The 24,885-nt window shown below is 46.0% G+C and overlaps 2 protein-coding genes across 3 annotated transcripts in view; one reads left to right on the top strand and one right to left on the bottom strand.

Annotated features, from left to right (window-relative positions):
• Positions 1 to 7,799, top strand: part of LOC139766082 (uncharacterized) — a 61,882-nt gene extending 54,083 nt beyond the window's left edge. The window contains exon 2 of the mRNA XM_071694229.1: positions 7,643 to 7,799. Within this exon, the coding sequence (XP_071550330.1) occupies positions 7,643 to 7,666 (24 nt within the window). The 3' untranslated portion in view covers positions 7,667 to 7,799. The remainder of the gene's footprint in view (positions 1 to 7,642) is intronic.
• A 3,448-nt stretch (positions 7,800 to 11,247) lies between these two features.
• The window catches only part of LOC139766347 (protein tiptop-like), a 600,829-nt gene continuing 587,191 nt past the window's right edge, over positions 11,248 to 24,885 (bottom strand). For both annotated transcript variants that reach the window (XM_071694870.1, XM_071694869.1), the window contains exons 2-3: positions 20,224 to 20,302; positions 11,248 to 20,054 (exon numbers count right to left, since the gene is read on the bottom strand). In XM_071694870.1, the coding sequence (XP_071550971.1) occupies positions 17,066 to 20,054; positions 20,224 to 20,302 (3,068 nt within the window). In that variant the 3' untranslated portion in view covers positions 11,248 to 17,065. The remainder of the gene's footprint in view (positions 20,055 to 20,223; positions 20,303 to 24,885) is intronic.

Here is a 24,885-nt window from a genome sequence, read left to right as displayed (position 1 = left end):
TGTCGACAATGGGAAGGTGTGATGGAGTCGATTGCTTCCGTTGGGAGCTTTGTGAGTTCGACTCAGACACACGAATCGTTGTGCCTCTGGCTAATGGGTTTGGAGGTAATGGCTGTGTCTCATGTCTTCCCCAAGTATTTAAGAGTCACTTGTAAATATATTGGAGAAGATGGAAGAGAAGTGTGTGTATAATTACCCATTGTTGATCACCTATTTCTACAATGAAGGGCGAGGATTCTGTGCTTTGTGGGGCCCCATTATGTGTGTGTGTGTGTGTGTGTGTGTGTATGTGTGTGTGTGAGTGTGTGTGTGTGTGTGTGTGTGTGTGTGTGTGTGTGTAAAATCTTAAGTACCGTCAGCGATCATTATGTAAATTTTTGGCTACTGATTTTGGGGTGTCTGTTTTGACTACATTCTTATGAACGATAAATTCTCTCGTACAACAGGTTGCTGAATTCACTTTCAAAAAAAATATACACCATAGTGCAGTATATATATATATATATATATGTGTGTGTGTGTGTATCAAGGCCTCCTCTAATGCCTTCTCTCTCTCTCTCTCTCTCTCTCTCTCTCTCTCTCTCTCTCTCTCTCTCTCTCTCTCTCTCTCTCTCTCGTTCATGCCCCTCCCTGCACCCCCCTCTCTCCAACGCCACTTCTCAGCCAGTCATGTTGTGACGGACAGGAGGGGGGGGGGGAAGGGGGGTTGGTTTAGGGGGTTGTTGCACGTGAGGGAATTAGGTGAGGCTTAGCGGGCCATCATATTGCTCATTTCTTCTGTCAATTACATCTTTCCCACATTGCCAACACAATTCCTGATTTAGTTAAACTCACCACCCCACCCACCAGCACCCGACCACCACCCCATTTTCTTTTAACGAGGCGCTTCGCCTTGTGTTCATTGTTCATGGGCAATTTATCTGTTTCCGTCTAAAACGTATCATTTATGGTGGAGCTTCGCTTCTGAAGTGCAAGCTCTTCTGTAAAGTCTAGTGTTGATCTGTGTGGTGGGAGGAAGGCAAATAAATTACATCTTTAAACTTCTAAGATTCCTTTTGGGTTGAGAGAACACTCCATCAAAGACCATATTGATTGATATTCAACCCTAAAGAAAGATTTGGTTAGCCCAAAATTTATTTCCTTCATTTTTTTTTTAGATAAATCTTCTTTCTCTACAAGTACTTAGTCCTCATGAACCCCATCCTTTTCAGATACTGCCTAGGAGTCTCGGGTCTCAGTTTTGAGTCTCATGTGCCTAGGAGTTTCAGGTCTCAGTTTCGAGTCTCATGTGCCTAGGAGTCTCGGGTCTCAGTTTCGAGTCTCATGTCCCTAGGAGTCTCGGGTCTCAGTTTCGAGTCTCATGTGCCTAGGAGTTTCGAGTGTCATGTGCCTAGGAGTTTCGAGTCTCACGTGTGCCATGAGATCTTCTTCAATGGCATGTCCCGCATCCATAATGACAGCTGATGACGTTCGAGATGGCTCACCGTCACTCGCTAATCAGATTAAACGCTGGCGAAAACGTGCGCCAGATGAGGGTCTGTGTTTTTTTTTATACCCCGTCCGTCCGTTCGCTGGAAAACGACCTGGTATTTAACTTCGCACTTTTGTGACTAATTACGTTCTCGCTGGCATTGACTGTCACGTCATCTGGGGATCATTAATCTCTGCTCGGAATTAACTGTTTAATATGTGTCGAAACAGACGGGATTATCAATCGTTTTTCCCCCCTCTGTCTATCTGTAGGCATTATCTGCTGTTACAGGTCGCCATGACTCGAGCGATTTTTTTTAAACCACGGGTCGGCGTCAGTTCCTTGTGTGTGTGTTGTGTGTGTGTGTGTGTGTGTGTGTGTGTGTGTGTGTGTGTGTTGTGTGTGCGTGTGCAACGCAATGCGACCTGGATTTAACGGTAAAAAGAGATCTCCTCGTCACGACCCGGATCTAGAGATTACTTCCCCTCACCATCCTAGATACAACAGTGATGTCTGAGCTCCGTATTTCATTATATGATCCTACGTAATAATTATAACGAACTGAGTACGATGATTGATAAGGGGGGGGGTGTAGATCGATCACCCCCTCCCCCACACACCTCTCCCACGATCGCTTAGTTGCACTATGTATGATTCATATGTATGAGTCATCCCCCCCCTCCCCTCAACACCTTTCCCTCTCCCCCATCCATTTTGGGGGTTGTTTAGGTGACGTCATAAAAAACCCTCTAACCTAACCCTCACCCCAAACTCAGCTTTCAACTGGGCCCTAAGCCAGGCGCCTGATTTATCGACCATCCCCTCAGGGAGAAGATGAACAGCTGGGTGAACTGTGGACAGACTCTCGCAAACCAGGATTCGAACCCTTGTGGGATCGACCCTGGACGGCCCATGAGTGTTTCATGGGCAGCAACGCTAACCGCTGAACCACGATGGCATATCGAACCAATCCTGCTTCATCTGTACACCATGTTCGCATTTGAGAAAGGAAAATACTGATTTTCCCATCTAGAAAGAGATAAAAAATGATAATCCAGTTTGATAACTCAGGATGATAATTCGTGAGGGTTAGAAATGATATAGAATAATAATTTCCATAACATGGAGTCGATCCAGATATTGACATAGATCATGTTCATAATTTATTGTAGTTTATTTACAGCACCTGTAATTATCATATATGTAGATATATAGGTAGGTTGTATTGACTCGATAACCTTACACAGTTGTTATGGGGTTGTATAATGCTTGGCTACACATAAGAACATATGTGAGAAAAGGAGGGAAAAAAAAGACAGATACAGACAGATACACACACACGTACAGGATATCCCATTTGCATAATCACAATTTGCTGCAGGCTTGCACACACACATACACTCATATATATATATATATATATATATATATATATATATATATATATATATATATATATATATATATATATATAGTGTGTGTGTGTGTTACGGGCAGAGAATTTTGCATTGATATTACCCCATATCGTAACCTTGTATATGTGTACCACATCTTTACACCTTTGTGTGTATACACACGTACACAAAAAGAAAAAACCTCACGCATACACGTACCCCAACTTAAGCCAGGTGTGTGTGTGTGTGTGTGTGTGTGTGTGTGTGTGTGTGTGTGTGAGTGTGTATATATATATATATATATATATATATATATATATATATATATATATATATATATATATATCAGTCGGTACTATTCTATATGAATGTAAATCATGTTTTCGTAAATAATAACTCAACAAGTCTTGCTTCAATAGTTGTATATTCAAAGGATTTTTCTTCTTTTCTTTTTTTTTGTCTTAATATTTTCCGATTCCTTCAGATACTGTCAATATGGAGCGTCTTTTTTTTTCCTTTTTTTACCCTCCTATTCATCAATTTCTTTCTGCATGTAAATTATTGTTTTTTTTCTTCTCTAGTGTATATAATTCATTGTATTTTATATGTGTGCAAGAAGCAACGGTGACAGGATTAAATTCCATCCCCCAGTGGCAATAAGTGAAGTAAATTCCACCCCTCCATGGCAATAAGTGAAGTAAATTCCACTCCCATGGCAATAAGTGAAATAAATTCCACTCCCCATGGCAATAAGTGAAGTAAATTCCACCCCCATGGTAATAAGAGAGGTAAATTCCACTCCCCATGGCAGTAAGTGAAGTAAATTCCACTCCCCATGGCAATAAGTGAAGTAAATTCCACTCCCCATGGCAGTAAGTGAAGTAAATTCCACTCCCCATGGTAATAAGAGAGGTAAATTCCACTCCCCATGGCAGTAAGTGAAGTAAATTCCACTCCCCATGGCAATAAGTGAAGTAAATTCCACTCCCCATGGCAATAAGTGAAGTAAATTCCACTCCCCATGGCAATAAGTGAAGTAAATTTCACCCCTATGGCAATAAGTGAAATAAATTCCTCTCCATGGCAATAAGTGAGGTAGATTTCACCCCTGTGGCAATAAGTGAGGTAAATTCCACCCTCCCATGGCAATAAGTGAAGTAAATTCCACTCTCCCATGGCAATAAGTGAAGCAATCCTCCGCGTCGATTTCCTTTTTCTGTGGAGACATAGATGCTCCGTTGCCTCACCTGCATCACAATGGAATCGAATGCGATGAATAGGGAGAAACTAGTGGTCTTTTACTGGGGTTAGACTTGTGGTATTTTGCTGGTGTAAAACCAGGGGGACTTTTGCTAGGGAGAAAGATTGTAATCTTTTGTTGGGGAGAAACACAATGGTCTTGTGCTAGGGGAAAGACGTATGGTCTTTTGCTGGAGAAAGACTTCTGGTCTTTTGCTGGAGAAAGACTTGTGGTCTTTTGCTGGGGAGAAAACCTGTGGTCTTTCGCTGAGGAGAAACCCGTGATCTTGTGCTGGGGTGAAGAATGTGGTCTTTTGCTAGAGGAAAAAAAAAACTTTTGTTGTGGGCTGGAGAAAAGAGGAGCGAACCAATGCGTTAGTGATAGTGCTACATCAAGCTTTGTCACGCAGCTGTGTTGGATGAAGCACATTACAGCATCTAAGCTTAACATGATGTTGTTATTATAGTGTATCTTTAATACTTAAAGTAATCTTGTGTTGGAGATAAGCTTTCTTGTTTGCTAGAGATTATCTTTTGCTGGGGAGATCTAGTTTTTTTTCCTTTAGTATACCTATTACTACATATTTTTTTTGCATAGATATGAGGTTATGTTGTTTTCGGCACCTTTTCTTTTATATATTTTGTTGGAGAAGACCAAATTTGTGTTGGAGAATACTGGGTTTATGTTGGAGAATACCATTTTATTTTGTTAGAGAATAGTTTTGTACATATATTTGCGTTGGTAAAGATTTATTGATGTGCTTATTACATTCAGATTTCATACCTATATCTGTTATCTCTTTTAATGTTAGACTTTTTGCTGTATATTTCATTTTATCTCTGGGGAATCTAATTGCCTCAGAGATATCTCTGTATTGTAGAAGACTCAAACCCTGTGTTGGAGGAGCACTGTTGTCTCCTGACAAAATCAACTTCTAAAGAAAATCTTTGTCCTTTTTTGAGGAAAAGAAAGTTTTTTGTTGGAGAAGATCAGGTCGAACTAGAGGCGACCAGTTGTCTGTTGTATGAGAGCATTTCTGTACCTGGAAAGTCATGTGTAGAAAGCTATTACAAAAACAGATCTTTTGTTGGAGATAAAGTTTGCCTTGAAAATTATTACAAGAAAGATCTTTTGTTGAAGATAAAGTTAGCCTTGAGTTCTTCTACAAAAATGATCTTTTGCTGGAGATAAAGTTTGCCTTGAGCTGTTTTACGAAAAGATCTTTTGTTGGAGATAAAGTTTGCCTTGAGATATCTTTTTTTATCACTACTGATAAGAAATCATTATCATCTCTCGACACTTAGAGTATACACTGAGACGTTCTTCCTTTCGAGAAAATCTTACATGATTTTTATATTCTTTATTCTTGTTGCGAACAGTGTGTTTTGCTGTGTTACATGCAAAGACTTTTGCGTAGGTTTGGGAGGTATTTTTCTGTTGTAGCGATGACGTCTCGTGTTGCGTTGGAGGGACGAGGAGGAGGAGGAGGAGGAGGAGAGGAGAGTGATCGATGTTGTGCTTGAGGACTAGAGCTAAAGGTATTCTAAATGTCGATATCATCATGTTGAAGAAATCCAGTCTTATGCTAAAAAAAGAAAATCCGGCTATTTTGTTACGTGGTAATATTGTTCTACATATTATTTTCCTTCGGGTGGTGGATTTTACTCCTGTTGGTCGGCTGTGAGCTGGGGGCTGAGAAGAGAGTCAGGCCAGATAGCTACCGTGTTGGATAAGATTATCGTAATATTTGTGGTTACTTATATGATGGAGAAGGGGGGAAAAAAACAAATGAGTGTTAGTTATCATCTTTATATTGTATAAGATCTCGTGTAATCTTGGGGGCGTTGGTTCAAAGTCAGCGAAGTGTTGGAGAATATTTTTGTTGTCAGAGAAAGTCACTGGAGTGTTGAATGTTGTTCCTGACTTGTGAAACATTTTAATGCAGAATTTTTTTTTTTAATTTTTTTCTGATATATGTACTGGAGGAGGTCACTGGTGGGGTGTGTCACCTGAAATTCAGAGAACAGTATGGGTGTTACATGACGTGAGTTTACAGTAAGGTCTTGTTTAGTCTTACAAGAGAGTACTTTGACAGGCTTGTCCAATACCAGCTGTGTAAAATTTCCACGTTGGAGGAGATCAGGACATTGCAGTGTTAGACAAGTCATTTGCATTGTTGGATGGTATTAGTTCCTTGGTGGCAGCTAGGTTGGAGTGATAGATATCACCTTCATATTGTAAGGGGTTTGGAAGGGGAGTTTGGAGAGGTTACCTGTTGTTGTTGGAGAAGCCAAGAACCAAGTGTCAGTGGTGGGAGAGAGGGGGACAGGTAGAGTCAGTCTTTAAGCTGAAGGATAATGGTCGCTGGGAGGGGCCTTCGCTGGCAATAGTGTTTGCCATCTAGTCCTCTGCTCCTCCCGCTGCTGGAGCAACAACTACTCCTCCTGCTCCTCAACTTGTTACCCTTAGGCGTTGCTTTGCATCAAACTGTCGATCGGGCATCTTTATTGACCAATTACCAAAACGAGTTTCCTACAAGTCCCTCAGACGCAGTGCGGAGGGCCCCTCTCGCACAGAGGTCAGGAGAGACTCGTCCAACACAAAAGCACTCGTGCTTCAGTGCCTCCTTCAGGAGTGTGTGTGTGTGTGTGTGTGTTGCTTGAGAGCTCATTCAGCGTGTTGTAGACCTGTCTGTGTTATTGTCTCTTACCAACACGTCACTTGGGTACAGACGGAGGATTTAAGAGAGTTGGGGCTTGCTTGACGGGACAGGGCCATCTGCCACACATACACACAACCGTCTGTACACATGAACACCTATGTGGGTGTTTTATATGCCTTCAAAGTGTACCCATTTACTAGTACTAGCAGAGCATTGTTAAACATGCTTGGTTATCTTCACAGCGTAATCTCCACCTTATCTTTAGGTTCCTTAAGTAGAATTACTGGCATAAGATGAAGATGTTGACATATGTTGAGAAGCTTTGAACTATATCATCTTTATTCTTTTAATTGAATTGTGAAAGGCAGGTTAATACTAACCCTAAGTTAGTCCTAGAAGGGGTCTGAAGAGACGGTGGGAAGGATTTGATCTTAAAGAAATGGGTTGATTTATGTCTGCCACAAGTTTTGTAGATTCGTGCATAATACAAGAGGGGAGTACAGATGGGCAAGACAGTCACAAAGAAAAGTCACATAATGAACACAAACCGCACATATAGACAGTGGCTGTTGCGTTCCCCTCCTATTGCTCAGGTTGCTGCCTTTAACACCAGTATGTGTGTGTGTGTGTGTGTGTGTGTGTGTGTGTGTGTGTGTGTGTGTAGTGTTAAAGATAATGTATTTAAAAGTTTTAATGGTTGTTTTTATATATACAATTTTTACCACTGAAAATCAGTTCTAAACTCATTGTCTTTCCAAAGTTCCCAACAGCAGATCGATAAAATCAGATAGCAATACTTTGAGAAGAATGTCCCATCCTTAGATAGAAAGATGATCAGCTTTTCCATTTTCTTTAATTCTCTACGGTGTCTGCAGGTGCTGAGTTCGGCGGCTGGGTGATGACTGAAGCAGAGGGGGCGGACGGGAAAGAAGGAAGCTCGAGGAAAAAGATCTCTCTCTCTCTCTACTGGCTAAGAGGTATGTCCCGCACATTCTTATCTGTATTTGATTCTGAACCGCTGCTAAATGGTTGTGTAGGGTATGCGTAAGGCATACAGTCACCTGCTTCATAAAGACAGGTAAGTATTCTTATATCCAGTAGGTTTTTATAGCCATTATCTTCCCGTTGTCGTAAGTGTATATCATGATGATCATTCTGTTGTTCAGGTCGTGTCTGATCAGATTCCCTAAGTACTCTTAGAGTATAAGGAGTTAAGGGTATTCAAGTGCACTGATAGTTTCCTAGATAGTGAGATCAAATCGTAAGAGGGTTGTAATCTTCAATAGGGTATGGTTATTTGTAGGTCTCATTGGTTCTGTTTTGTAGGGCATGGGATCATGAGTCGTGCTGCTTTTCGTGGTCTATCTCAAGTGTTGATAAGATGATCATTTATATTCTATATTTGATCTTTGCTGCGTATGAAGGTACCTGCCTCATCACCTTTGTGGGCCGGAGACACTTAGTTGCCTAAGAGTGTACAGTTTACGCCTGGAGTGCTACCGTGGGTGATGGAGTAGTTAAGAGTTCTTAAGAACTAAGTCCCCTTTTCTTCTTCTTCTCTATTTCGATCTTTGGCTCAGCCCTGTTGTTGACGAGGGATCTGTCATAATCGTTGAAACTCACTGGTGGAGGATGGTGAGGTCGTGAACAAAAAAAAGGAACTTAGTAGATTTGATGTTTTGTGTCTTTTCTTTCCTTAGTCACCTTTTTGAAGAGATTCAGGCAACCATATACTGAGCAGTTATTTCAGAAGTTTGTTTTGATGTCAGATTATCTCCTGGTTTCCAGCGAGACATGTTAGAGAGAGAGAGGAAGACATACTATCCGAAATCACACATACCATAATGTCAGAGGGTCGTAATGTTGTACTCAAGGGTTGTAGCGTCGTGCCTAATGGTCTGGCCATGATATCCAAAGGGTCGTACTTTCGTGATCCAAGAGTCGTACCATCGTGATCAAGGGTCGTTACCTCGTGTCAATGGTTGTGTAGTCGTGCTCAAGGGTCATAATGTCGAGATCAAGAGTCGTACCCTCGTGTTCAAGAGTCGTACCGTCGTGTTCAAGAGTCGTACCGTCGTGCTCAAAGATCGTACTGTCGTGCTCAAGGGTCGTTTCCCTATACTTTCCATATATACTACGTGCAAACCTTTATTTGAAGGTCTACGTCTTTTAAACACCGAAGATTCAAATTCAAAATTTTGTAACTTACCCCTTACACAGCATTATGTAATTGCAACTTACCCTTATACAGCATTATGTAATTGTAACTTACCCATATACAGCATTATGTAATTGCAACTTACCCTTATACAGCATTATGTAATTGCAACTTACCCATATACAGCATTATGTATATGTAACTTACCTCTAATGCAGCATTATGTATCTGCAACTTACTCCTTATACAGCATCATATGTAACTCACCCCTTATACAACATTATGTACATGTGACTTACCCCTCGCACAGCATTATGTATTCGTAACTTACCCTCATATACACCATAGTGAAACTGACCTCATACACAGCATTACGTATTTGTAACCAGTATTTAACCTTTGGTGGTTTTATTTGACTCAGAATCGTCCCGGTATGGCTGAAAAGCTTCACAGGCTGACTCGAAAACACTTGCTCAGAGGAACTAATTGTTCTACTCGTTATTTACACTCGTGTCAACTTCATGAGAGTATGTGAAAAGCTTTATCTAAAAAGCTGTTGTATTTTCATAATACATCGTTAATACAACCTGGATCAATAGTCATCAGTTATCAGTGTGTCCTGTTCTACTGTTCTCGATGTGTTCTCTCTACTATGGGTGTTCGGTACTGATTCACAAGTAAGCTCGAAGCTTCATGTATAAATTCCCAGCACAGTATTCTTTATTTTTTTTCCACGATAGATTGTTTAATCTCTGCTTTGTTCTTATATATGAAAGTTGCCTTCAACGTTTCATTCCTTTTTCATATAGATGGATTAATAAATCGCCATTTTGCCTACATCTTTTCTTGGGGAAGTTTACCCGAAACGGATTAAAAAAAATGGGGAGCGTTTCGTTTTCAAATTGTGTCTGTTAAGAATACAAGAAAGTGGGTTCATTCCAATGGGATATTCAGTCGTAGAGGTTTCTTCATTCTTTGAAACTAGGATGGCACTATGTTGCTTTGTTTATCTAACTTAAAAGGGTATGTGTGTGTGTGTGTGTGTGTGTGTGTGTGTGTGTTTTGCAGTAATATCAGTTATCCTTTTCAAGTTTTGGTATATGATAAATTCTTTATTTACCTTTGAATTTGCCAATTTTGACGTCAAGTTGCAAATCACAGTTTCTTACTGGATTTACTTCTCTGTTTCTATTGTTCTACGAGAAACTGTAGTTTCCTAGTTCATTGAGTCTTTGTGGAAAATCAATGCGTACTTTTATAGATGTATTTTAGGAATTTAAAAGTCTTTTAAGGGGAAAGGAAAAAATGGTGTTATGAAAGTGTCTGAAATATCATGGCTTCAATCTCTGTAGACTGTGTCCCATCATAGTTGATTACGTGACATTCTATTATAATCATCCGCCCTAGAAGAAAGAAGAAGACATTCCAGTATCTTTTCCTCAACGTTTTTCCACAATTTTCAAGACTTTGAAGCAACCGAGATGACGTCAGTTCCCCAGACATTGCTGCATCCAGGATATATGACTGAATCATTTCCAAAGACTATGAAGCACCCAGGATAGTTCACAATGACACATTTCCAAAGACTGTGAAGCACCAAGGATACGTCACTGAGGCATTTCCAAAGGCTTTGAAATACTTAAGTTACGTCAGTGAAGTAATGCCACAGGCTTCGAAGCAGCCAGGAAACTTTCCAAAGCCTTTGAAGCATCCAGTAGTTGTCCCAATGAAACATTTCCATAGACTTTGAAGCATCCACGACACGTCTTAATGAAACAATTCTAAAGACTTTGAAGCATCCAGAACACGTCTTAATGAAACAATTCCAAAGACTTTGAAGCATCCAGGACACGTCATAATGAAACATTTCCAAAGACTTTGAAGCATCCAGGACACGTCATAATGAAACATTTCCAAAGACTTTGAAGCATACAGGACACGTCATAATGAAACAATGCCAAAGACTTTGAAGCATCCAGGACACGTCTTAATGAAACAATTCCAAAGACTTCAAACTTGAAGCATCCAGGACACGTCTTAATGACACAATTCCAAAGACTTTGAAGCATACAGGACACGTCATAATGAAACAATGCCAAAGACTTTGAAGCATCCAGGACACGTCATAATGAAACAATGCCAAAGACTTTGAAGCATACAGGACACGTCATAATGAAACAATGCCAAAGACTTTGAAGCATCTAGGACACGTCTTAATGAAACAATGCCAAAGACTTTGAAGCATCTAGGACACGTCTTAATGAAACAATTCCAAAGACTTTGAAGCATACAGGATAAGTCACAATGAAACAGAAACCATCCACTCCAGATACTTTATTTTCTTGTATTTTAACTTTACAACTGGAAGCTCAAGAGAGGAAAACGCAATAATTTACAAATAGGGACTTGAACTGTACAAAACAAATAAATCAGTAGTATAGCATAAGATAGACTGCAGTGACTTTAAAAGAGAGGTTGGTCACTGCCTGTATACAATTTCCTAATAAGGAGGAGCAGGAGGAGGAGGAGGAGGAGGTGGTGGTAGTGGTGGTGGTGGTGGTTGTGGTGGTGGTGGTGGTGGCGGTGAGGGTGTGGGGGGGGAGATGGGGTGGGTACAACCCCTTCCCCCCCCCCACGAGTCACACTGACACAAATTATAATGATAAAAATTACATATAAAAAAAAAGGAGAGAGGCAGAAGTCCATCAAGGCTGTTCACAATCACTTCACAATAGTTTTTTTTATTTTTTTGACACAATCGATTCACATACAGAAACTGTCGAGTTTTTTTTTTTGAAGGGGTGGGGGAGGGGGCTATTATTTATTTATTTTTTTTTCTCATTTTCAGTTTTTAAACTTGTCAGTATTGGTTTTTTTTTCACAATGTTTTCAAACACACGCACACACTCTTTGAGTTCTCCTCGATGAACTTTCATTTTGTATATTGTGAAGGTTGTGTGTGTGTATGTGTGTGTGTGTGTGTGTGTGTGTGTGTAAATAAGGTGTCCTACACTGATCACTAATAAGAGAGAGTCAGTGTAGCAATGCTTATCGTAACTCACTGGGGTGTATAGGAATGATTGAGGAGGGAGGAGGGTGGTTGTGGTGGGGGTGAAAGGAGAGGTGGGTTGTGGGTAAATTCGGGTCTCATTCGGCTAAGCTTCTTCAAAAAAATAATGAGAACAAAAAAATATTTATAAGAAATAAGTAAAAATAAAAGTATAGAGATTAGGTCACAGAACCTAAAAAAAGAAAAAAAACGAATAAAGTTCATTGGAAGTTTGGCAAAGGAGATTTCTTAATCGCTTACAATCAGATAGTTAATCTGAAGTTTCAATTAAGCTTGGGGGTGTGTGGTGTGGGGGTAGGGGGAAAGAAGGAGAAGAAGAAGAAGGGGGAGGGGAACCCATATCATGGAAATGGTACAAGAAGGGGGTGGAAGGAGGTGGGGAACCCATATTATGGAAATGGTACCTGGATTAGCTCCAATTATAGCGAGATATACACAGATGAATTTATAGAAAGATTCCTATTCCAGGGGAGTAAAAAGAACCCCTGTTTAATGTCAATAGAATTTAATATTACGTATATTCAATGAAAGGTGAATTGGCACTTGGAGACACAAGTTTGGACAATCCAAAAAAAAAAAAAAAAAAAATCATCTCCTTGCTTGGCTCGTAAGGGCGGGCAAAGTCGTTCGCACTACTGCCTCCACAGGCCGGGGGAGCTATATACCACTTTTAGGGGGAGAGGAGGATGAGGAGGAGGGTAGAGTAAAGAGGGAGGGGAGTAACAGTGTGTTTGTAAGGAGGGTGTGGTGGTGGTTGTGGTGGGGCGGCGGCAGCTCCCCGGCTACATCCATAACAGTGATTCAAGATCTCTTTTTTTTTTTTTGAAGATTAGAAAACGGGGGGACCTTGTCTGAGTAACGGCGAGCAGCGTCGTATTGTCAATTAAGTACACACAGGCCGACAGGGCGTTAATATCACTAACAACTGAGGAGGGAAACGCAGATTCACAAATCACATGAGAATCAAGACATAGATTTATGTATATATGTATATAAAAATATCAATGTACAAATAATTCAGTATCGTACTTATACAATTTTCAGTCGAGGGAAATGAATGAATGGGGAGGAAGGAAGGTGGAAGGTTGGTTGACTGGGCCTCACCTTAGTTAAGTTAGGTACCACAACCTTGCCTTCACAAACAACCTAATGGAATCATTATTACAATTAGCATTATTCATTAATGTATCTTTCTCACATCGACCAACACTCTATAGAGATATCTATCTCTCCACTAAGCAAGCTCTTTCTCCCTCTCTCCCTCCAGCACTAAACCATCGACTTGATAATTGATATGGTCTACAGTAAACAGCATTTTCTTCTCTCATTTATTCCTCCAGGACCGACACACGCTGTCTCTCCCTCTGTCTCTCTCTCTCTCTCTCCCCCCTCTCCAACACCCGATCGCTTCACCTCTTCCGTCAGTTTCGCTTTTAGCCTCAAGTATGGCTTGCTTATATGGCGTGACTCTGGCATTCAGGCAACCGCAGTGTATTTGTTTACTGGATGCGACAAGTCGTTCGCAAGCGAGAGGTTCGCCAAGACTGCCATTCATGAAAAAGGAAAGAGGATTCGATTGTAACTTCTCCACCACCCCCCCGCCTGAGACATAGGTTCAGGATTGAGGATCAAAGCTTTAAGGCCAACCTAATCATCTCCAGAGAAGGTCTTGTTGTGGATTTCAAGCCAATGTATCAAATCCACCCAAAAACCTTCGAGAAGGGAGATTTCTTTTTAATGTATATGTTTCCCCTTCGCTAAAATCTGCCATGTTTGTTTTCGTATTCCGACTGACGTCGTGAGTCGCTCTGAACATGACCTCCCTTGGCCTCGCTCCACTGGTAACCAAGGTCATGTCACTGCGGATCCGCCAGGTATCTCACCGAGTATCTTCAGGTGGTATGATTTATACACACACCACCACACCTCACCTCACCCTCCCTCTCTCTCTCAACACCGCCGAGGTGAGGTTGGGAGGTGGAGAGGGAAGAGGTGGAGATCAGCTCAGGGATAGTTACACCAGGAGGTTTTTATGGGTGTTCTGTAACGGGGAGAGAGAGAGAGAGAGAGAGAGAGAGAGAGAGAGAGAGAGAGAGAGAGAGAGAGAGAGAGGAGAGGTGGTGTGGTGTGGGGGTAAATGTTGGCGTTTGCTAGCTAGGATCAAGGTTATAGGGCGAAGGGGAGGATAGGAAGACAGAGGAGGAGGAGGAGAAGGAGGGAGGTGAGGGATAGGCAGTTGTCCTAGATGCTTAGGAGAGCCCAGGGTAGCAGAGGAGCCAGAAAGTAAGGGATGCGACGCCTTTACCACGCACGGCCGGGCATCTTGTGGCTCCGGCCACGCTGCTAAATCACGACTGACAACCCCTGATTACGGAGGGGATGCGAAGGGCTTGACGAGTGTACACTGGCTTACTCCTCCGCCCCTTTGTATTGCTGGCAGCATGTATCATTCTAAAATTAGCCCTGCCGGCACACCGCCTTAGCAACCCAACAACATACCTCATCCGCGAGATGTGATTGTGATGGGAGCGTCGGGGCAATTATCGTACCCCTGCCACTCTGAGGGTCGTATGTCATAAGATATAGCGTCGTTGATCCCACACTCCCGCAGTGTACAACAACTATACACTCCATTGTATGGAGGGGGGGAGTGGGGGGAGATGATGTGATCAAGGCTGTGAGAGGAGAGGTGGGTAGGTGGGTCTGGGGTTTTACACTAACTGCAACAATCAAATATTACAAGTAAAATACGAAGACACGAGTCCGAATGGCAATACCACGATATAATGATATTCTTGGATGAGTGAAGATGACCCCCGGGGCTGCTGGAACTGACGAAGAGAATCGGTCAAGACCTAGGCGGTTGTGGGCAGCAGAGAGTCGACGGGGTTTGGGGGCGTAGCGAGTCGACGAGAGTTGTGGAGGTTGGAGGGAGGGTAGACGCGAATCTCAGGGGGTTGTATTAGGGGGCGAGATAGTTGAGCGATATAAAAAATAAAGCATAAGCTGGCTCAAGAACTTCCGGCGAGGTGTGGGGGAGGAGACAGAAGCTTAGAACAAGACGTCCGACGGCCCTCGCCAATGATCCGACCCCTCTTGATCAACAGCTCCGCCATGATTGATGTGAAACATATCTGGCTGGCTTGCCTTTGAAACCGCCGGGTTCACGCCTCGAATCGTGAAACTCATTTCAGATAGGCAGTATCTCATTAGGGATGAATTATCTGGCGTCCCTCTCTGCGAACTGGGGTGTGGTGGCGTGGCGGCGAGAGAGAGAGAGAGAGAGAGAGAGAGAGAGAGAGAGAGAGAGAGAGAGAAGGCGTGGCGGACGACCCTACCTACGGCAGCTCTAGCAATCATTCCCGGGACCCCATGTTCGAACCTGGGCGTACTGGGGGGAAGAAGAAAACGAGATGTACGCTGACAACTTAAAGGTGAACAAGACTCAAGAGAGGGGCCCTGAGGTCTGGCATTTGGTTACTCCGATATGGAGACTAGCGTTACGAAAGCGAAGGGAAGCGATGAGGCACGATGATGATGAGGAGGAGGTGGAGGTGGAGGTTAGCGTACAACAATACATTAGGCAAGTTGGAGAGAGGTATGGCGGGAGGTGTGGCTAGTTGTTTCGCTGGTGCTTTTTAATCTTCTATCTTGGGCAGGTGGAGCCTCCGAGAAAGGTTGCCTGTGAGGTAGTGTTTATATAAGTGCTGAAGTGTAAGTTTGAGAACAACTGGGAGCCAGATACTCATTATTTTTGATTGTTGTGAGGAGGAGGGAGGGTTGGTTATAATGTTGTGATATGGGGGTTATAATAGTGTTTTGAAGACCAGCTTGGAGGGCCCAGGATGCAGTCGGAGCGTTTTATTTTTTTTTTTTTTTTGGAGGCGAGATTTAGCGATGTTTTTGGAGGTGTCGGATGGCTGCGAAACTGCTTGTGGAGAAGGCGAGCTCTGCGTGTTGGAGGTGGTTCCGAGAGGATGATGATGGAGGAATCCGGGAGGGAGGGATGGTGTGGTGTTCTTGGAGGCTGACCACAAGAGGGTAACGAGCCTGCTGAGGAAGGGGGTAGGTTTGGGGTGGGATAAGTTGGATAAGGATTCGAGGGCGTGTTGAGGAGAGGCTGAAGGGGTTCACGACGCTGCAAACGCGAAGACCCAGACTAGGAGGTAAAAAGGAGGGGATGTAGTGGTTTTTTTTTTTTGAGGGGAGGGAAGATAGGGGGTTATTATTTACTTTTTATATCCAAGCCTCGCCGATCGGTACCTCTGTTGGTCAGACGCATGTTTACACTAGGAATAAAAGCATTGAGATCACTTTCAGCAAGTCAAAGACAGCGTATTGTAAAAAGAATGATATCCATACATCATCATTGATGCTCTTTTGTTTTCCAAATAATTATCAACAATCAATTTGATCATTGCCTTGTCAGCTTAACCTTACGTCGTCTATATATTAATAACTATGTGAAAAAAGTGACAGCAAGTGTGAGCGATTAAGAGTTTGCGGCGACTAAGGACGATCAAGTCGTCCAGAGAAGCCTTGATACACAGCGTGAGACGAGGGCGCGCCGGGGGCCAGGGAACACCGCAGCCGCCCTTGCGGCATCCCTGGCTTGCAGGGACCGGCTCGTGGGCGCGGGCTCCCTCGCTACTACGGGCGTGGCCACAACCCAGCCCGCCCACAACACACACTTTGTACTCTGCGGGTTGTTTTTTTGTTTTTGTTTTTTTTTTTTTGGTTTTTGATTGTTGGCACGTGTCTTTCCTGCGGGCGGGGGGGACGGGAGCAGCGCCCGCCGGTAGTGACTGTCCCGGGCGGCGGGTGATATGAGGGGGGGAGAGGGGGGGGGGACCCCGGCCGCCACCGCCTCCAAGCTGCCAGGTATCACAAGACTACAGGGGCCACCAAGCTCTCACGAAGGATAAATAGTTACACTGTACATACGAGGCTCGCCACTCTGTACACGGGGCGGGCGGGGGCGGGGGAGGGGTCTTTGGCGGGGGCGTGGTGGTTGAGGGAGAAGGAGGAGGAGGAGGAGGAGGGCGGCCACCCCCGGGGCAGCGGCCGGCACTACTTGCTGGACAGCTGCTTGGCCAGCTCCGTGTACTTCAGGAACTTGGAGTGTGGGGACTCCTCCACGGGAGGCGCGGGGGGCGTAGCCGCCTTACTTGCGGCCGGCGGAGGCTTCCCGCTGCTGGTCTTCCCGCCTGCGTTCTCCGGGATGACGCCGTCCTTCACAAAGTGCATCTTCGACAGGTGGTGCCGGTACGCGCCCTTACTGATGAAGGGAGTGTCACAAAAGGCGCACTTCATGATGCTGTCGGCAGTCACTGCGTCGTTACACGCCCACGAGAAGGCCAAAATCGCTCCCGGATTTGTCTGCGGTCCGGCGGACGCCCCGCTCACTGGTGGCGGCCGCGGCTGGGTTTCTGTCTTGTCGCACAGCTTCTGTAACGCCGCCAGAGGGTGTGAAGAGCTGCCCTCGCCGCCGCCCCCGAGCAGAGCCGAGAGGCCCCCTAGCCCAGACGCCCCGAGGCCAGAGCCAGGACGTCCTCCCACGCTAGCCTCAGAGTGGGGAGTGCCTGACCTGCTACTGCAGCCTGTGGGGGAGCCCAGGAGTCGGCCGGCCGGAGACTCGCGGCCCACGTCATGAGCGAGTTCGTCATCCTCTTCGTCTTCTCCTTCTTCCTTCAACTTGAATTCTTCTTTCACCCGTATCTCCTCCTTCACTCTGATCTCCTCCCTTGCAGAAACCGAGTCACGATCACTTATCTCTCCGTTTGTCTCGGGAGGCTCCTGTTTCACCTCCTCCCTGCCGCAGAGACTCTCCTGCTCGTTGTCAGAGTGGTCAGCACCGTTCTCAGTCGGTGCCAGCTCTTCGGGAGTGGGGACGGGGTGGCTATCAGGCCGTAGCAGCTCGAGGGACCGCTCGCTGCCGCTGCCATCCCGAGTTATCGAACCCGTCGAAGCCGGGCGCGACCCAGGCCGCGACGGTGAGCGCGGGAATGTATCACGTGTGTCAGAGTCTGCACTTGGGCTCATCATAGAGTCGCCTAGGCCTCGAAGTCCCGCGCCTCTGTCGTTCGAGCCGAATGAAGGTGGTAGATTGAAAGTGGATGGGGTGCCAGCCCCGTGGGGCGGTCCGCCGTGTAGCCGGGAGAAGGTGGCGTACATCCCCATCAGCTGCGGGTCCATCAGCGGCTTAGAATAGTCGACGCTCTCGTCGATGCCGAGCCGACGGAGAATACTTGATCCGAGTGGTCCTCCTCCAGTTTTTGCCTTGCCGGAATCAAAACTCTTTTCGATCAATTTTTCGAGAGCATTTAAGACCGATGGAGACTCTGAGGCACCGCGGCCCTTTTGTTTTTCGAAGTCCCTCTCCCGAGGGCTATCGCGAGGGGTTTTCTCCGGGGTCTTCTTGCCTTCGCTGTCAGTCTCAGGAGCCGAGTCGAGTTTGTTGCTGTAGTCGCTGTCGGGGGAGAGCAGCGCTGACTTGAGCAGGTCACGGGAGGAGGCGCCCACACAGTTGCGGATGTGGTCCACGAAGAGAGAAGTCTCTATCTTGTCGCTGCACTTCTCACACGAGATGCGTCCCGACCCCGAATGGTCCTTGATGCCCCGTCCGCTGTCGGAAGATGCCCGGAGCTCTTGCTGGGCGCGTTCCAGTTCCAGGAGCTTGCGCACGGGTAGTGACTTCTTGCGCTTCTCGCGCGTCTGCCTCCGCCGCGCTCCCGATTCCGTAATAGATCGCATAATGTGTTCCTTATAGTGGGCATTTTTCACCATATGATTACTGAGTTCTTTGAGGGAGGCGAAAGCCTGGTCACACACCTTACAAGTGAGGACTGCGTTTACGTGGCTCTGACTTGTCGATTTTTCTTCGGGGGATTTCCATGAGATGATCTGCTCCTGAGAAATGATGTTAGTGTAGTGCTGTGTCTGTTGCATGTGCTGAGTCATTTCAGCCAAGGACTTGAAACTCTGACCACACCACATACACTTGAGGATTTGGCGGGTCTGCTCAGCGCCCTTGCCTAGCCACACGTCTTGGCCACGCACCAGCTTCCGGGGCAGCGGCATCGTCTCCTTAATGCTCGACATCAGGTCACTTGAAGAGGAGGAACCTGACGCAACCGAGGAGGAAGAAGAGGGTGGCTTTGAGGTGTGTGTCTTGGTGGGCGTATACTGAGGCGGAAGGTGGGTGTGGATTGAGGAGGCGCTGGTCGAGGGCGGTGGTATGGGAGGCGGCAGACTTACCCCGCAGTGTTTAGCCTCCTTCATGTGGGTCGTGAGTTCAGCCAGGGTGTTAAACGAGGCTTTGCACCAAACACACTTGAGCACATCCTTCGTGGCGTCCTGGCCCTTGCTGAGCCAGTGACTCTGCCAAGCTGTGGCGCGACCCGAGCTGCCGCCCAACCCACTCCTGAAGAGATCCAGGCCGCTGTCGCCTCCCAGTTTACTTAGTTCGCTCATCCGTTCCAGGGCTCTGGAACCCTCCGACGGTGAATGTGGCACTGCGCCCATGGGGAATGGGGGGAGCTTTGTGGAAATGCTCTCACTTTTAAGCTTTCCATTCCATAGTGCCAGTTCTGGCTTGAGTGCTGCCAGGTCGGGTCTGAGTGCCATGGCGGAGGCAAGGTGGGGTGGCAGCGGGATGCCCCAGGGACTTAGTCCCTTCGCCAGATCATGCTGAATCTTGCCCTGCGCCGCTTCCAGCAGCGCGTCCGCCGCTCTCTTGCGGGGCACCGACAAGTCCAGAGGAGAGTCGCCAAGTCTGTGGAGCCCTGGAGGTGGCGATCCTGCCAGAGACGACCTGGCGGACATGTTGAGATGGTCCTCCCTCGACAGAGCGGGCGATCGTCTTAACGAGAAGTCGAGGATGTCGGCTTCGTTGTCGGAGCCTCGCATGAAAGGCGAGGAGGCCAAGGGGCGGAGTGCCGGAGGCGTGGCCCGGGGTGACCCCAAGGGTGCTGGGGAGGAGTTCAGGGACTCTCGTGGCGAGTGTCGAGGTGACATCTTTGGGGAGAGCCCCTCGCGCGACGCCACACTCCCGCTGTCTCTGTGGGGAGGACATGAAGTAGGTTAGTCCACTTCTTACACACATGATCACCTGTAAAGCTTATGTATCAAGGATCACTTGCCACACAAGGTATAAACAAAATACTCAAAGGACTAATCTCAAGTGACAAAGACTCAGGAACGTGTGATGTTCAGGGATGAAGACTCACCGGCGGTGTCTTGGGCTGGAGGTCGGGGATTCTCCCTCTTCGCCGTCTATGCCAGGTTCCTTCCCTTCGCATTCCTCCCCTGCAAGAAGAAGGACACATATTAGCAATTCGCATATCAAGCATAGCTCAAGATAGCATGAACCAACGACTAACATCTCAACGTACAACCAAGATATCATTGTGGCGCTGAACCTAACACAGCAGATGGCGATCGAGGCAACTTTATATATTAACCTAGCATAATATAGCATACACACAGACCAGTAATCATGAGAAAATCACCGTGATCTACAACCAAGCAAGTATTATTATATTACCTATCAAAGCACTGCTACTAGGGGAACCAGTAACCAAGCAAGTCTATCAAGATAACCTGTAAAATCAGTGCTGTTAGGAAATCCAGTTTTTTTTTTTTTACTCCCTTCATCAACCCAAAGGGAATTGGTTGCTAGTTAGTTATCATAAATAAACAGAAAGTGCAGACAGGATAAACCAGAAACTCTGCTTCTGTTTTGCGGGATTTAAAGACAGAGTCGCCACTTACCTTTTAAACAAGCCTCTTCCTTCTTCTCAATGCCTTCCAGAACATATATTACCAAACGAACATCGTCTCCTATCAGGATACTATCATGCAATCTCCCTCTCGTCTCCCAGAGATGTCTTCAGAGGCACTGAGCGATTGCCTTGGGGAACCTCGATGATCTATGTGGTCTTCTGTGACCCTCGCTCTGATGACGATCTATTTCACCAGAACACCGATGATATTCCTTAGTCTAGTAAGGTCTCGTTGAAACCTTATAGACATCTATCAGCCTCGAAGGGATCTCGTCGAAGCCCCAGATATTCATCAGTCGCATAGGGGGTGGGGTCTCCCGAAGACTCAAGAGAGATATTCGTAGATCTCAGAAGGTCTCTCCGTCAGTCCGAGAGAGATATTCATCAGTCTCGCGGGGGTCTCAGTCTCTCTCTCTCTCTCTCTCTCTCTCTCTCTCTCTCTCTCTCTCTCTCTCTCTCTCTCTCTCTCTCTCTCTCTCCGTTAAACCGAACGATCAGAAAGTTATCAGAGGTTCCCCACCACCCAAAAACCAATTACGACTAACGACGCGGCCCAACAGCCCCTCCTCCCCCGACGGTCGGTCGCAGTACTGCTTAACCTGATGACCAAGGAAGTTGGGCGGCGGAGGGAGCAGAGGAGGGGTGGTGGGGTGGGGTTTACACCGCGCTTTCTGGAGGCTTCATTAACGTAAATGCTTGATCAAACTCTCCTTTTTCCGCAGTGTCATTAATCTATAGTGTGGTAATAGGCTCGATAAAGGGCCTGAAAGACTGGGCCCCAAGTGTCAACAAAAAACTGGATGGCGTCGCCTTTGTGGTCCGTGAAAAACGGCGGCGAGGGTGATGGGGAGAGAATGGGGGGTGCAACACGAGTCACCTCGTCATCGTCACCTTCAGGATGTTTCGCTGGTGGTTGTGGTGGGGTGGGGGTGGGGTAGGGAGCCAGCAAGGGCGCTCCGGACCTGGACGGGAATGGTGGATGGCTTGGGATGGTGAGGCCGAGGTGGCTGGAATGATTTGACTGGGATCCTTAATGGCTGGGAGATAATTTAAGTGGGACATATGATATCTGGGATGATTTGACTGGGATCCTTGGTGATTGGGATGATTTGAATGGGATAAATGATATATGGGATGATTTGACTGGGATCCCTGATAATTTGACTGGGATGATTTGGCTCCGTAACCAGGGTGCTGGATGGTCGACAGAGAGAGAGAGAGAAAGAGGTTATACGATTTGGGTGAAGCTGAAAATGGGGTCTTTCGCAGTATCACAACCCACTGAAATGCGTCCTCGCCGCTGGGTTCGATACAAGCCTTATATCAGGCACGACTACCCCACCTCTGGGGCTACAGCAACATTAGCCTGTTGGCCAGTAATACCATACTGATTTACATTGCTGCCTGAACATATATGTAGACTGTATCTCCTTATCATCCTTCCTTATCATCCTCCAAGGCGCTGAGGCGTGGGGAAAGCCATGGCTTGGGTGTTCCCGATAAGCGATCGTCGCCAGGCCCAACCCGAAGGCAAAAAGCTATTAAACACACCGGACGCTGGACACTCTCCGTAACCCTTTCTCGCCCTTAACGCCCCGCACGAATTAACCTCGCGCGCCCGTGACATCGGCCAGGTAACCATCGTAACGCGTCGTAACACCGTGAGAGGAGGAGGAGGAGGAGGAGGAGGATCAGAGTGTCCATTGTTACCAAGGCATAGAACTGGGGTGACACTAAGATGTTACCCTCTGGATCACACAGACGGAAGGAAATTATCAAAGAGCGTAATTGCGTATCGCGTATCTCTCACCGATAGTTTAACCAAGCCATCATCATCATCATCATCATCATCATCAACTATTTATCTTTATCTGTATCAACGCATCATTATCTTGATAGTGATACCATCGTCATATCTTCACTATTGCTCGCCATCCAATACGAAACGTCTCGTCACTCCCTCACAACTGTGGCACTTGAGTGCTAACATTAGCTCTCGCTGCCATAAGTATTTTGCGCTCGAGTGCTAACATTAGTTCTTGCTGTCTTAAGTATTCTCTGCTTGACTGTCCCATCTCTATCTATATAGTTCAGGAAGTTGGGGTATATGATCTGTCCTTCCAGCCCTTAACCCTGTTATCCTCCAGCAGATAACCTCGTCAAAGACCATCAGGTCTTCTGTAATGTAGCCTTCCCATGTCTTGTCTTCCAGTAGATAGCTTGGTCCTAGACCATTAGGTCCTCTGTAATGTGGCTCTCCCATGTACTGTCCTCCAGCAGATGACCTCGTCACAGACCATCAGGTCTTCTGTAATGTGGCTTCCTCATGTCCTGCTCTCCAGCAGATGACCTCGTCATAGACCAATACATCGTCTGTTACCTGGCTCTCCCATGTACTCCCACGTCTCATCAAAGCCAAGATGGTAACATCTATACACTAGCAAAGGTGGGAGGAGGAGAAACAGGTCTTTGGGATTATACCACTTCTGTCTCTGTCGTGGCTGTGGTCTTATGGAATCCATCCAAATCACGATAAACATTCGGTTATATAAATATCAAATCCCAGAAATACATGAATCAGTATACGTACATAGTGTGGCATAATTACCGAACATAATTAGCTTACATTTGAATACATTATAAGACTCCTTCCCCCTCTACATATCGTGACAAGGGCCAATAAAACTACCCAACTCGCCCCTTCCCCCCCTTAGCAGAGGTAACCAACCCTCTCCCCAGCCTCCTTCTTAATTAAACAAAACGCCAAAAAGCCGTATAGTAACTATGGAGGCAGTTCCTCATTAATTAATTCCTCGTTGCGACCTTCTTTTTTTTTTCCTCTCTCTCTCTCTCCCCTCCTCACCAAGTCTAAGGTCAGGGGAGGCATCATTCAGTGCTAATTAATTTTCGATCGGCTCTACCTGTTCTGTGATGGCTGCTGGGGGTCCAGCGGGAAGCGACCAGTGCACCAGGTCAGGTCTTCCTCCCAGACGCTTTCCAGAGAGGGAGGGAGACGAGGAGGAAGAAGAAGAGGAGGAGGAGGAGAAGAAGGCGGAAGAGGATAGTGAGGAACAAGGGGAGAAGGCAGGTAGTTGAGGAAGATAGGTGGGTAGTAATGGGCATGATGAAGTAAAGAGGGGGTGGTGAAGGGTGGTAATGAAAAGTGCAAAGAGAGAGAGAGGGGTTAGTGATGGAGTATAGATGGAGGGAAGAATGACGAGGGAGGAGAAGAGAGATAAGTGAAGGAGAGTGTGTGTGTGTGTGTGTGTCACGGGGGGAAGGGGAAGAACTTATGGTGATGGTTCATGATGGTGGTTATGATAACAGTGAAGGCAATGTAATGTTCAGTGAAGACACTGTAATGTTCATGGCAGTCAGTTACCTCGCACCGTCGTAGTTTTAAGTTGAGCCAGTCAGTCAACTCACACCGTCGTGGTTTACAATGATGCAAGTATCATACACTGTCAACACACAGATCAATTTCTGTTTGACGTTAGTGTTACTTTTTCAGTGGCGGAGGTGTCGGACCTCAGCCTTGCCTCCCACCTCTTCCTCCTGCTCCTTAGTGACAAATGGAAGATGCAGATCACGACAAAGAACGTCAGTGGAGATGCATGTACGTATGATACTGGATTTAAAAGCTGTCAGTAACTACATGTATTTAAACCAGAATGGGCCCCGTGGCCTCAAATTACAATAGCTGTCTCCTTTATTTTGCATTGGGAGGAGGTGCATCACCCATGGAGACTTCGATGTCAAACTGGGTCCTCCTCCTCCTCCTCTCGTCTGATGTCATCCAATGACGCCACGTCGCCCTCCCGAGTTATTAGGAGGATGACATCAACACAACGGGGCATAATTAGACCCAGTCATGATACTTTCACATCTTCCTCAGGTTCTCCTCCAGCGAGAGGAGAAGTCCTTCCCTGTGGGAGATCATTCGTAGGGTCCTGCTAGTCAGTCAGTCACATGTGCCTCGTCCCCCGTGCCCCGAGTGGGAGACTCAAGCCCCTCGCGTCTTAACGACCCCACCACCAAACTGGCGAATCACCCTGTTCATCGCGCTAAATTAACTCCCGCACTTGTCCAAACAGCGGCGCTCTTTGA

The sequence above is a fragment of the Panulirus ornatus genome, chromosome 57 (genome assembly GCF_036320965.1).
Source record: "Panulirus ornatus isolate Po-2019 chromosome 57, ASM3632096v1, whole genome shotgun sequence".
Classification (NCBI taxonomy): Eukaryota; Metazoa; Arthropoda; class Malacostraca; order Decapoda; family Palinuridae; genus Panulirus; species Panulirus ornatus.
This window is presented reverse-complemented; position numbering and strand designations above follow the sequence as displayed.